The sequence below is a fragment of the Glossina fuscipes genome, unplaced genomic scaffold (genome assembly GCF_014805625.2).
Source record: "Glossina fuscipes isolate IAEA_lab_2018 unplaced genomic scaffold, Yale_Gfus_2 2, whole genome shotgun sequence".
NCBI classification, from domain to species: domain Eukaryota; kingdom Metazoa; phylum Arthropoda; class Insecta; order Diptera; family Glossinidae; genus Glossina; species Glossina fuscipes.
In genome coordinates this window covers 19048682-19063184 of record NW_023998416.1, presented here as the reverse complement: position 1 = coordinate 19063184, position 14503 = coordinate 19048682, and the positions used below count along the sequence as shown (strand labels likewise).

The window sequence follows — 14503 nt, the reverse complement described above, 5'->3', positions numbered from 1 at the left end:
CGCTCCTCACAACCCCACAGACTTTTTACAATTGTTTGCTTAATACAATGCCGGGCATTGCATGAATAATTTTTATTCAATAAATAGGAGTGAATAAAATACGTTTCCTTTTTTTCGAGGGAAATAATATAAAGTGTTTCGTATTTCATTTTAGTTTGCATTTTTTGCGGACAAGAAGCATTTTCAATCACGTTCGCAAATTGTTGTAAGAAATACTACGCAAATGGGCCCGATTCCGAAGGATTCCTTATTGTACCTTAAGTTCTTTTATTTATTTAATTTTTCTTTTTTCTTGTACCTGTGCGGGGTATATTCTTTCTTTTAGCACAATGTTCTTTCTTTAGCACAATGTATTCAGAAAGAAGCTTAAGAGACAATTTCTTTATTCATTGCTATTTATTACACGAAAAAAAAAAATCAACCGACCATGCCCATACGGCTCTTTTAGTATTTCTAGGATAACGGTGTGTAATGGGTATAAAAGATTTCGTTGTAGCCGAAAATAATTTTGTTACTTGTTTCATTTAGTTTTAAATAATTATATAAAAAAAATTGGAAACAAAATTTTTTGCCTTAAATAATTAACTAAAATAATATAAACAAGATGTCTTATTTCCTTTTTTTCTATTAAATAAATTAAATTTTGGCTTGTCGGTTACTTGCAACACAAGCTAAAAAGAAATTATAAAAAAAAGGATATAATCTTTTGCGTAAACAAGTTGGTTTTCTCTTTTACTAAAGGAAGTGGTTAACCGTCAGCACCAAGAGAAAAGTGCCAAAAATATTTTTTTTTTTTTTTTTTATTTGCTATTACTAAGCAGCCACACTGAACTACTTTCGGGAATATTTGGAATCATTTAAACTTCGATTTCTTTTTTTCCTTTTTTGTTTTTGTGTTTTTTGTTAAGCTTTCTTATTACGTAATGACTTTAAAGATAAAGAGAGAAATAAGGAAGACATTTTATAAGTCTTTAGCCATTTAGTAACCAACCGGTGTACGTTATTATGGCAAAGCTTACTCACCAACTCTGAAGTGCGACAAAACATTATAAGAAATATTTGTTTTTTCTTTTCTCTCTCTCTCTCTCTCTCTCTCTCTTAATGCCTAGGTAGCGAATGTATTAAACGAGTGAACTACGATAATAATTTCCATATCGACACTTATAGGTAGGTACCTTGAAAGGGAAGAATAACAAAATATTGTATCAACTTTGTTTGCAATCACTTCAATCGATTTTATACTGATTGCTTCATTTCTCTGCCGCTCCTTCCTCTTTGCACCCTTGCACACACATCTATTTATTTATGCACCGACACAGTTAAATGTAAAAACATTAAAAAAACACTGTCAAACTTAATTTAGTTGGATGTTTTCCAAACTGAATACCGGCACAATCGAATAAATAAAGAAAATAAAAAGGAAAATTCCGGGTTACTATACATGAAAACTTTTTTATTTATTTACTATACCCTACACCACTGGTGGTAAAGGGTATATTAAGTTAGTGCGAACGCATCCAAAACCCGGAAGGGGTTAAGGTAAATCCACGTTTTATTATACTGATCGATTTAGAAAATGGTCTGTCTGTCCATCCATATGCATTACGGTATTCAGATGGAAGGTCGTAAATTTTTGAGATATTTTGATGAATTTTGCTACCAACGATACGCAAACTCTTATATGGAGAGAAAAGCGAACCTTTCAATATGCGGCCTTTTATGAGAATTAGGCTTTGCGTGAAAATAATGTATCCTTTTTGGAGTATTATGGCCAAAATAAGCGAGTAACTGTGCTAGGCAAAGTGGTGTAGGATACGCAATGATCGGTGTCGCCTAACTATAATGTTCACACTTCTTTATATTTGTTTTTTAAACGTTCTGTTGCAATTCATTATAGATTGTTTTTAGTAGTTTATGATTAACAAAAACGTTACGCATACTTTTTATTAAAAATCAAAGTATATGTGAAAAAACATAAGCAGAGTCAGAAAAGCATACAACTCGATTACGATCAATTGCCATTTAAGTTAATTAAAACCTATTAGGTTGTCACCTAAAACGCGAACAAGAAATATATTTACTTTGTAATCCAAAACTATCGAAACTATCTATACGGCAATTGAGCACTCCAATGTTAAACTCTAAATCCCTACTATGCAAAACCTTAATCATGATTTTTCGTTCCTTTTCTCAGTCCATGGCCAAGGATGTTAAAGCAAGTTAAAGCAAATTTCTTTATGTGACTTTATATGTCCTTAAAAAAATACATGGTTTCAGAGAGAGGCTCTTGAGTAAATGGAAAATTTAGGAAATATTTAGGAAATATTTTAAACCATAATAATTATGTAAAGAATTCTAAACGTCACGCTTTCTAAAGTCGTCCAAGTCACTTTCAGGTATCCGTTAACTCCTTATATAGTTTCATGTTAAAAAGTGACTTTAACGAATTAATTATTGTTTCGTCAATAAAACCTCTTTTCCTTCCTATAGGTTAGCCGTTGATGATTTATTAGATTGTTGAACTTGGTTACGTTCCTTATGGGTATAGCGGCATAGCTTTATGCAAATATCTTAATTTCAAATGGCCTTGCCAGATATACAAATATGGCAGAGAGCATACCAAACATAATAATGCTCTTGTATTAATCAACTATTAAGATCATCTCTTAAGCATTCATATGCATTGCTGTGCAATACAGAGACCTACACACTGTTACATCCATATTCTATCGGTAACTAATACTCATTTCCTCTTACATAAATTCAGTAAACAAAAGGAAGAAAAAATTTCGATATCAATGAGATTATATTGAAGTTCAGTTTGGTGGAACAGAAAAGTCGACTTAGTTCCTGCCTTTTATGAAAAATTCGTGATCGACAATGCGAGACGGCCTTACTTCGATGGGAAGAAAGAAAAATGGAATTGCAAACAATGAAGTGGAAGGAAATTTGTATCACAAAAACGCTGCACACGCAACTAGTACTCTTGTCGTATTCTTTGACCGATTTGTCCTATTTTCAATACTGTGCAACGTTCCTGCCAAATTTGAAGTCGATAGCTTCATTTTTGCGGCCAGAAGAGTATTTACAATAGACATTTCAATGACGGACAAATGGACCGACGAATATGTTCAAATCCGTTCGGAATTGGACGCTATTTAACAAAATCGTCTTAACAAAATAAATATTCGCCTCATCCACCTAGTGGATGGGTATAGAAAAGCAAAACATATACAAACGACTACTAGTTATCTCATAGTAAGCTAACCGAAATTTTCGATTTTATTGTAATCTGCTTTATCTTTTTCATTTTCGTAGGTTTTTTTTCGATATTAACGTTATATTTTTGAGATTCTCTTCGAATTGTTTAACGGCTTAAATTGTCTTATATAATAAATTCAATTATAAATGGTATTATTATTCAATCATTATTATTGAGCTTTATTCGCTATCGGTTATATTTGTTCTCATTCATTGGACTCTTGTAGGAGTATTAACGAAAATTCATATTTTTAATTTGCCAGTAGATAAAATAATAAATAAATAAATAAAGTTGTGTATAAAATTTTTTATATTTTTGAATATATTTTTATCGAGATTTTCTCTTATTTTATATATATATTGCGGCCATAAATCTTGCAACTAAGCGGTCATTTGTATTCTAAATCATATGTAAGCCGCGCTATAATAAATACATGCACGAAAAATATATAAAGCCTTTATATATATATATATATATATATATATATGTTAATCTATATATGTGTGCCAGGGTAGTACTGGACTTTGCTTTACGTTCGGTTGTATAATAAAAATCATAAAATTTAAATTTATTATAATAAATTCAAATATAGATAAGAAAAACAAGCAAAAGCTGGCTCATGCATCTAAGGAGCAGCAAAACACTAATTGTGTACCCAAATACCAAATATCTACACATAAGTATGAATAACTATCGATTATAAACATGTGCAGCAGCAATTGGGCTTTAAGACTCCATATTTATTTGAATCCGATATACTTTCAGAGTCGTGCCCTCACACATTTGCAGATGCCCGTGCGTGTGCATGAATCCCATTATAAAATGTTATTAAATACTGTATAGTCTTGCACACAGAAACACATGTGCACTCCCACATGGTATATATAGATATGTACATGCTATCAGCTTTATATTCATCTCTAAGTAAGATACGAAGATACACTAATTTTGTCAGTCTATATGCAGCACTCAAAAATATAAAAACTATCATAAATATATGCGTCGTGTACAGCGTCTAACTGTACAAGAGATACTCTCTGTGAACGTGCTTATCTTGGCGCCAGTTCTTTTATTTCGAGCGATGTCTCAGATTAGAAAAATCTTCTCGCTATGAATTAACGATTTACAGTCTAGAGCAGCTACTCCCTAACATGGGCATTTGGAGTAGGGCAACACTAGGCTCCTATGCACGAACATTTTGCAAGTAATTTGTTATATTTATAAATGCATATATATATATATATATATTATATTACATGTAACATATTATTTTATGTTGTGTTTTGTATTATTTATTTTTACATTATTCCAGTGCTTATGGCCGTGTTAAAAACTACAAATTGATCAAAGGACACTATAATCTACCCTGGGATTTCCCGACACTTTAACAGTACTCAATGTCTGGTTTCAAACATTGGTGTGACTGTACTATTAAAATTAATTGCCTACTGTAGCACAAAATGTCGAAATCCACAGCGCGCTTATATCAACGAATCACGTTCGCCGTAAATATTGCTTTCTATCTTTTTTTCTTTCTTGTTAATCCACTAGGTTTTTTTCAAACTTTTGTGTTTCATTTTACTGCGACTTTAAGTACAATCTTATTTTTAATTAAATATTTTTCAAAGTTATAAAAGAACACATCTACTCTTAAACTTTTTAATTTAATTGAGCTTAAGAGATCGGATTAAGAAGCAAATACATTTTTATCTTATTTTTCATTTATCTGCTCATTCGAGGTTATGAGTGTACAATTTTGCCTCTGGAAATTCTACAAATTTCTTACCTAATATGCCATTTACTGAAAGACGTAGAAGAGTAAGGCCGACGAGCAGCGGATTCGATTTATTAAATTGACCATACCGAACGATCCCCGAAGTATATATAATTAGTACAGAAACGAATGGGAACGTGCCTCTCAGTTCTTGATCAATTTTTTTGATTCTAAAAATGGATTTTCGGTTTATTGGTGAATTGGTTTATTCGGCTGAAATTCTGAAAATCGCTTTGAGAAGACAACTGTTAAAGCGGATTAATTGGTATAACAGGTATAGTGCTAACTAGGGTGTTGGAACCTTGGGGTACAAAATTACGAGTTAATTTGTAGAATTTGTTTTTGGAAAACCAATAATGAAGAACTATTTATATGAACTCTTTGGCGGTATTCGCACAAGTCGCAATTTTCTATCGACAGCAAGCAAACTAAGAAAATATGTAAAATGTTGTAGCGTTTGCAATGAACAGCATAGAAGTTTCAAAAAAATTCATTTACAAAATCGAATTTATGTAAACCTTTTTTTTTCGTGAAAGAAACTTTGCAGTATAAGGTTCAAGTTGAGCACTCAAAAGAGTCTTAGGCGCTTCACTTTACAGTAAAAATTTAAGATCAACAAATTTATAATTGGAAAGTCCCGAAAATGTCGGGCAGCCAGAACAACTTAGTTTCGAGAAGAAACTATTCACGGTTTGAGTGGTGGGTGGCAACATAGAGGGTTCAATTTCCATACAACCCTTTAGATGTCACTCTTTAGTGAAGAAATAACTCATCAGAAGAAATAACTCATCAGGTCGTATTTACTTAAGTCAAGTGTTCTTTTACTAAAAATTTTAGTGCAAAAATAGACAAAATAAAAGACGGCAATTGCGTGAGAGTCATATCAAATAGAGGGTAATGGAGCGCCTACACAAGATGGCAAACGATTCCTTTTTATTTAGTTGCACTTTTTCAATAGGTATGTAAGATTCGTCTTGACCTTTCTTTACTATGTTTCGATGACTCTGTTAAGAAATGCTTTTTTATTGTTATGCTCTTTTTTAAAATGAAGTTATTATTATTCCTATAAATTTCATAATGAAGCGTTTCGTATTCCAAACATTGTTGAGTGACTTCTTTAAATGGCCGGTATTTTCTCTTCACATTTATTTTCCACAGTAACCGCAAATTGATATCAAATACGATAAATTGTCAAATGAAAATCCATAAATTTTATCTTCTTTCAAACTTCAAAAAAATGACAGTTTTTATGTTATTAAACCTTTCCTTTTTTTCTCTGTTCTTTCCCCTTTACATTAATTTAATTTCATGCAATGTTAAGCAAAACATTTGAGCTGAATACTTTGGCATTTAAAATGCGATTAAATTGTCATAATAATTTTTTGGAAGAGTGGAAAAAGAAAAAAACCAGAAAATAAAATTACAATTAATTATTTTCGCGGTTTTTGAAGAAGAAAAAAATTGAATAAAAAATTCATTAAAAAAATAACTAACGAAAAACAAATTTTCGTTCGCCTTGAACCGAATCCTGTATATTGAACGTTGAACGTCATGAATTTTTTTGTTAACGATGCAATTCTTTTTTATTCTGCACTTTTAAATGGCTCATATAAAAATTCGAGACAACTTTTATGCAGATACAGCCATGGACACATAAATAGTTTAAGTATAGTCAACATTTTTTTAATATAACATAAAGATTCTATTCTTAATTGATGGCGTTGTTTACCATCTCTACCGAGTAATTATTGCACCACAAACTCCCTTTCACTCTTTATATCTTAACAAAGAGGGTGTTCGAAGCACTCACACGAATAGGGCAAGAAACTCGAAAAATATACAGATGTCTGTGAGGGTACACTACCTTGAAAATTAAATCTCACCGTGCGATGACAGACGGGCTAATTTTGTGCAACCGGCGCCCTCCAAAGAGTTACACAATCCCTACAAGCTTGAGGCCTAAACTACACTGGAGAAACCAGATATGTTAATTATGTATGGCCCAATAAACCGACTCTGAAAACTGTTGAGACCTATCATTGCCTACAATTACTCGCTTTAGGAATGATAGAAACCTCAACCACCACGATATCCCCCGAAGGGTCGTACGCAGCAGTCAGCACTCAAACATTCGTTAACTGCTGCGTTCAAACTGGGGGCTGGACATACTAGCTTTTACCGCGTTTTCCACATTTGTGTAAATATGCAAGCTTCCCCCCGTCTGGAACGATTATGAAGAAGTACGCCGTCGCTTCCAATGTGTCGATCATTAGTCAATCTTTAACTTCAAAAATCATTTGGGCTATCTGTGTGATCTGTTTAGGCGGAGAAAAATTTGAAGTTTCTTCCTCGCCGTGCTAAGTTTGCAATCGAAAACACGTCCACTAGCCGGCAAAACCACAATATTGGAAAGAGTTGTGAAGATTTAATTTAAACATTTAAGTTAGTTCACGTGAGCAACGCTTACGAAATCTAGTGACCTCGAAATGTTTGCAATTCGTGAGGCGGGTATTTTTTAAATTTGTTATTTTGTTGTTTTATTTAACATTTCATAATCTTTTAAAGTAAACAAATTGCTTTTTTCCTCCTAATATTTTCGCAATTGATAAGAAAATCATGAATATTTTGTTTTGTATTCTAGTTTTCGATGTAGATAGCAATATTAATTTGTTTACATAAGTACAAAAATGTATAAATCAAAGGCTGCCTGCTTAGTCGCACACTTATGACCTTTTCGTAATGAAAATCCTATGGAAATCAAATAATAATACATTAAGGGATAAAGTACTCTCATAACATAATTAGTTGCATAGAAAAACGTGTTAGTCTCTTCCAGTTCTTTGGTAGTTTTTTTTAATAGTAAAAGCGTGGTAGAGGTTTTTTAATAATGTTTACCCCTTTCAATTTTCAAACTAATTACTGATCTTAACTTTACAGAATAACAAACGCTTTATTAAAAATTTTGGGTATATCAATTGATTTAGTTTACGTTCAATAACCGTGCTTTTTGTATCCACCACCGCCGTGACTACTACCGCTACCACCACCTCCACCGCCACCGCCTCCTCCAAAGCCTCCACCGCTGCCGAATCCGCCACCTCCACCGCTACCAAAGCCACCCCCGCTTCCGAAACCTCCCCCTCCTCCGCCACCACTACCAAATCCTCCCCCTGAACCACGACCACCACCAGAACCCAGACCACCACCAGAACCCAGACCACCTCCATCGCCTATAGCTCCACCGTGACCACCACCTGATCCGAGGCTCCCACCAGAGCCTAGACCGCCTCCAGAACCACGGCCTCCACCGGAGCCAAATCCATCACCCAGACCTCCGCCATGACCACCACCCGATCCAAGACCCCCACCTGAACCCAAACCGCCTCCGGAGCCACGGCCGCCACCAGAACCCTGTCCATCACCTAGCCCTCCGCCATGACCACCACCTGATCCAAGGCCGCCACCGGAACCTAGACCGCCTCCAGAGCCACGACCGCCACCAGAACCGAGTCCGTCACCTAGACCTCCGCCATGACCTCCACCGGATCCAAGACCACCTCCAGAACCGCGACCGCCACCAAACCCGTCACCTAATCCTCCCCCAGAGCCGAAACTTCCCCCTGAGCCCCGGCCACCGCCGGAACCGAAGCCATCGCCTAAACCTCCACCATGACCTCCACCGGATCCACGACCACCTCCAGAACCACGGCCACCACCAAACCCATCACCTAAGCCTCCGCCGGAACCGAAACTTCCTCCTGAGCCACGGCCGTCACCAGAGCCCAATCCGCCTCCGTGACCGCCACCTGACCCAAGACCACCTCCTTGGCCACCGAAACCAAAGCCGCCAGATCCAAGACCACCGCCATGGCCACCTCCGGAGCCTAGGCCGCCACCTCCGCCACCCCCACGTCCGCTACCAGAACCAAAACCACCAGGGCCGAAACCGCCACCGCCACCACCGTGACCATCAGAGCCAAAACCGCCACCACCACCACCCCCGGAGCCACTACCAAAACCGCCGCCTCCTCCACCTCCTTTGCCACCGAAACCAAAACTACCTCCACCGCCGCCTGATCCTACACCAACGTCACTACTTTTCTTGCCGTACGAGCCATACGGCACGCCATTGACAGCGTCATGTAACACTGTCAGCGCAATCAATGTTACCTACAAAAATTATATAAGATATTGATGCAAACAAATCTGTCCTTAAATGCACTTTTGAGCATTCAATAAATGCTTACCAAAAATTTATTCATTTACTCGGCACAGTTCTCTTTGAATGGTACCCTAACAAGTGAAGCGCAATCTATAAATGCAGGCCTTTTTTATACTTTGATTAGCCTAAAGATGCTGTAATGATTTTAGAAATCTATTGGTTATGTGTGTATGCACGCTGATTAACAGAAGCTACTTTAAATTATAAAAACACGAAAAAAACCACTATTTACTATAAACACTCTTTATTTACATTCATATGTAAGGGTGACACTCTATCAATCATTTGATTGTGGTCATTGTTGTTGTTGTACTGTTGTACTGATACATATCAATTAATTCATTTTAATCGAATTTTTCAATGCAATATGATTGCGCTATGAGTTGAGCTGAGGGCAATTGCAAGCTCTTCTTTCTAATGAAACGTATTGAGGGAATACGGACTTTTTTGTATACATTTGATGTATTTTTAAAATAATTTATTAGATTAACAATGATATATCGATGGTTTTATTTAACTTAAACGGCTAAAGCGCAAAAGCTTAAATTACGTAATAGCAATACATTATGAAATTTGAAGCAAATAACCTTAAATAATCTTTTTAATTACGGCTGCACGACTTATAAGTATAGAGAGTACCGTGAAACGTTCAAGAGAATTGCAAATTTTTAGTAAATTTTCTATTCATTATATATTTAATGCAAAGGGAAATCAAGTGAATTTTGGAATTTTTAAAATATTAAACTTATGCGATTTTTTCATTCATACTTAATTTAATAAGCTATTATTAACTTGGAGTGCATCCTGGTAGATAGATTTCACAGACAGTGGTTGACTGCATTAATAACATTGAATTAACTTAATCGCCATGGATTTACAATAATTAAATATATTTGCGTTTTATTGTTTAAATTTATATTTATTGTTTATATGTGAAATTGTCTCACATACTTAATTATTAGTGGTTTTTCATACGACAATATATAAATGCTTTTATAAGTCATACTTGGTATTAGCGATTAATTGGAATTTTTCTTTTTCACTATCAATGACAGCTTTTATAGCATATTAGGTCTCAAGGTCTTTACAAACGCGAAAATGAATGAGTACTCGTACTGTTATTATTAACTACTTCTTAAGCATCCGGGTTACAATATATATAAAACTGGAATTGAACGATGGACAGACTTTTCTGCGAATAAATTTTATTTATAATGTGCGGTCATTAGTTAACATAAGCAAACACTGCAGATAACTATTTAAGAAAATAGAGGTTATTGGCACCTAACACGAAAATACATGCACGACTCCTACAGCCATTAACCGTACATAGATTTGTTGAGGAATCTCAAAAAAATTGAAAAATATTTTATTCGGAAATTGCGTCTATCGGTTCAGCGTTTATGCAATTTTTATGACAAATACCAAAACATATACGCACCGTCGTACACACAAGTCAACGAAAAGAAAAAAAAGATAAAGCTATTTGCAAGATACTAGATAATGTTATCGGTTAAGAAAAGAATCTTTTTCATTATCTTGGTAAAAAATTTTTAATGAAATCTGTGATCTAAATTTTACCGCATATAAATAATAACATGATTGTTCCTAAATGCAATGAGAAGAGGATTCATTTATATAATTTATTTGTTAAGGCAACAAATTCGTCGATGATGAATATTTTCAGAGAATTTATGCGATCGCTACTAGCAGCCAATAGCAACATTATAGTCTGGCAAGGCCGACCCCCATATACCCTCCGCGTAGCACAATTGTTCATTCGTTTTCGTAATAATACATAAAGAACTATATCTTGTTTTCAGGTACAGACATGCTTTTCATGACAACCCTTACATTGGAGGATACCCAAAATATCCAATTGACATAGTAGAAGTTTATTAAATTTAATTTAATTCTTTGTTGATCTACATTCATTTGCGATATAGAGATTCAATTTTGACGAGAGCACTTGCAGAGAATGGAATCCAAAAACTGGACCCATCTGGTCCATTGGAAATTGTTCAGTTTTATTTCAAATTACTATTATGCCCCGAATTTCGTTAAAATATATTAAAAATGAAACTATTTTGTTGTTTAAGAGTTGATCTTCCCTATGAACCATTATAAGGAGTGGAGTGCAACAGATGGACATTCTTAGCTCAAATTTATAACGTTTTAGTTCATTTTAATGCGAAGTTACTATTGTGGAGCAATTTTCACCATGAGACATTGAACACTAGATGGCAGGGCGTCTCCCCCCACGCGATTCAAGTTCTCCGTATCAATTTACAATGAGGAAATGTTAATACTCCACTCAAGATAAGGCGGGGTCGTAAAAGTGGTCGGACCTAATCCATTTTCAATAGGGGTTGTCCAAAACACGCAAGTAAGCCAAATATTGTCAAAATATCTCGAAATTTTCAATCAAAGAAACCTAATGTTCCCTGCACCACCAATGGGGCAGCATACGAAAATTCTATTTTTGAGTCCATTCCGTTCAATTCCATTTTGGACTATTGGAATATATAAAACACGATTAAGAGTCATGGGACGCGGAGTGTTTCAATGACAGTTTTTTGTTAATTCTTCATTGCTGTGTGTTCCTCTGCGTTATCTAGATCTAAAGATATTGGAAATGAAAAGATTTACAACACCTGTGTAGGCAATACCATTACTTCTGATATTGAAGTATTTTTCTGGCCAAATTACAGAGGGGAACCAATTTTGGGAAATCTAGATGCAGCTCAGTAAGCATGCAGTAGTACAATTAGTCTCAAATGCTCTAAATCAGGAATTCATTAGATACTTCTCCCGAAACGGAAGCTAAGTAAAGTCGATATTATTTCTCGTCTGTGAATTCCCTTTACGATTATATATCGGCGTACCATTTAGGGTCGCAGATCAACAGATAGATAGGTACGCATTACCAAGTAGTGTGAAAATATCGGATTTTAACGAAGAATTCAATGGTTTCATTTAATAGTTTTAAAGCGAGTAGTACCGTCGGTTGGTTGGTGATTATTTGAAGTGAGTAAAGTGTAGACATCTTGACCCCACTGACAGACCATCAAAAAGCATTTTTGCTTAATGTGGAAGTGCTCCTATGCAAGATGCGAACGTGTTCTCCATAAATAGTTCGGCCTTGTTTGGAAACCAATTAAGTATTGCGAAAAAATGACTGAACGAAGTTCTCAAAATCTCAAATACTTTCAATTATCGGCTTTTACTGTTTTGATGAAATCGAAACGAATTCAATAAACGAAGGGAGGGACAAACGGCCAGGGCTAAATAACTAGCATGTTTGCTTGCTGATCGCGAACTCTTAACCCTAATATTCTACTAGTATTGTTATCAAATGCCAAAGCTTGTTGCCGAGGATTATCTTCCAAGGTTGGATTGAAAAAGTATATATTTTGAAGTAAATTTCCTAACCATCACAGAATACATAGCAGCGGTATAAACCATAAAATAAGAAGAGCTTTTAGTAAGAAAACCACTGATTCGTTTTCGCTTTTTGCAATGAGCCCTAACCTGTGCTTCGCTTTCATTAATTTGTGCAATGATGCTGGCAAAATATTCAGTTACCCGATTGCACTCATTACTTATGTATTTTCCGCAAATAGTAATTAATTAATTGTGGTGCTCATTTAATTTGTTTTAATAAAAACCAAAAATATCAATATTTACTCCGGTCTGGACTGCTGTGCTGTGCTTGCCCTTTCATTTATAAAAGTTTGTAACTTTATTAAATGATTTCCCTAATGAATCAAGTGTTAAATAAAAAAGTTTTTAAAAAAAAAAAACGAAAATCAGAGAAGTTCATGTAATTAGAGCCAATGGTTTGGTTTGTAAAATGTTTACATTAGAGTTTCGTACGATAATATACATTACATACATTTATATATATATATATTATATATATATATATATATGTACCAAGTACACGATGTAAACAAACTGGAAAGCAACCACTGATAATATATTAGATAAAGCAAATCAGAATAAATGGAATTTATATGGAAAGAAGATAAAGGAAATGCGAATTATTTTATTTATTTCTCTTTGTTTTTTAATATTTTTTGTTTTTACTTCCTTTGTTTTATTTTTAATTAATTAATTTTTTCCATTATTTATTTTATATTTTTTAACTTACAGGGTATACCAAAATTTACGCAAGACATCAATTAAACAAAAAACACAGAGTCATTCTCTTTTAATTATCCTTTTATTATATCAATCGCCCGTCTTTCCGCCTTTTCCTTTGACCTCTGCCCATGTAAATTTGTATTCAACTAGCAGATCGCGATTTTTGAGATATTTTGATGACATTTCGTATCCTAAAGCGTTTTGACTCAAACATATGACGCTATTTAAAATGGCTCGGATCGGTCCTCTTGTTCGTCCATTTATTTGAAAGAACCTTCATATTGAAAAAAATGCAATATTTTTTGGAATTTTCCGCCAAAGTCGCTAAAGTTCTAAATTGGCATGAAAAATTTTGTTCGGCAGGGATCATATTTTGAATACCCTTCCATATAAACGTTCCTACGAAAACGGAATCTTTATATGGTAAATATGTGTGTTTTTAAAATTTCATAGTGAACATTGATTCATAAGAGTAAATTGAAAAAGTAATCAAACTTATCGAACTCGGACCACGTAGCTTATTTTTTGAATAATGGTTCGCAGAAAATGAAGGCCCTTGTACACCAAAGAAGCCTAAGACGTTAAATCTTCTCCTTCAATGCACGGGTGGTCATGGGCTTGTTACCGCACAGCGTTCTTTCTTTCTTCATACAATCTCATAAAATAAAGTCCAGTGGTGCCAATTATTCCGTTGACAGTTGACAGTTGAAATTTGCAAACTGCGGCCGCCAAACTTTTATTAGTCCTAAAATATTGTTCAACCATGAAGGCCCGTTGCACTCTCGTGTAAGACCTTCGTCACTAACCTTACACTGTCAACTGTGACATTGTTTCCTTTTTTTATACTCTGTCGCACTATTGGCGTCAATTCATGTTTTGCCTAAATTTTGGTACACGCCTGTATATGTACATATATAATAACTGGGGTTTTGCTTTGTATTTTGGTTTAGTTATTAACAAAATTATTAATAGTAAAAGTATTATTTATTTAAACATGAATAAGAAGGTACTAATAAATAGAAAGCAAATGAGAATTATTTTAGTTATATATTTTTTTTATTTAATTTTATTTTTATTCTTCATATGTTTTATTTTATTT

At 34.6% G+C, this 14503-nt stretch overlaps 2 protein-coding genes across 8 annotated transcripts in view; one reads left to right on the top strand and one right to left on the bottom strand.

The window, feature by feature from the left end:
* The window catches only part of LOC119633906, a 271992-nt gene that overhangs the window by 54039 nt on the left and 203450 nt on the right, over positions 1 to 14503 (top strand). The window lies entirely within an intron of this gene.
* On the bottom strand, positions 7548 to 9313 carry LOC119633909 (glycine-rich cell wall structural protein-like). The gene is made up of 2 exons (XM_038027729.1): positions 9284 to 9313; positions 7548 to 9206 (listed from the first exon to the last, which is right to left on the bottom strand). The coding sequence occupies exons 1-2, from the start codon at positions 9296 to 9298 to the stop codon at positions 8028 to 8030; spliced, it is 1194 nt and encodes a 397-aa protein (XP_037883657.1). The 5' UTR covers positions 9299 to 9313; the 3' UTR covers positions 7548 to 8027.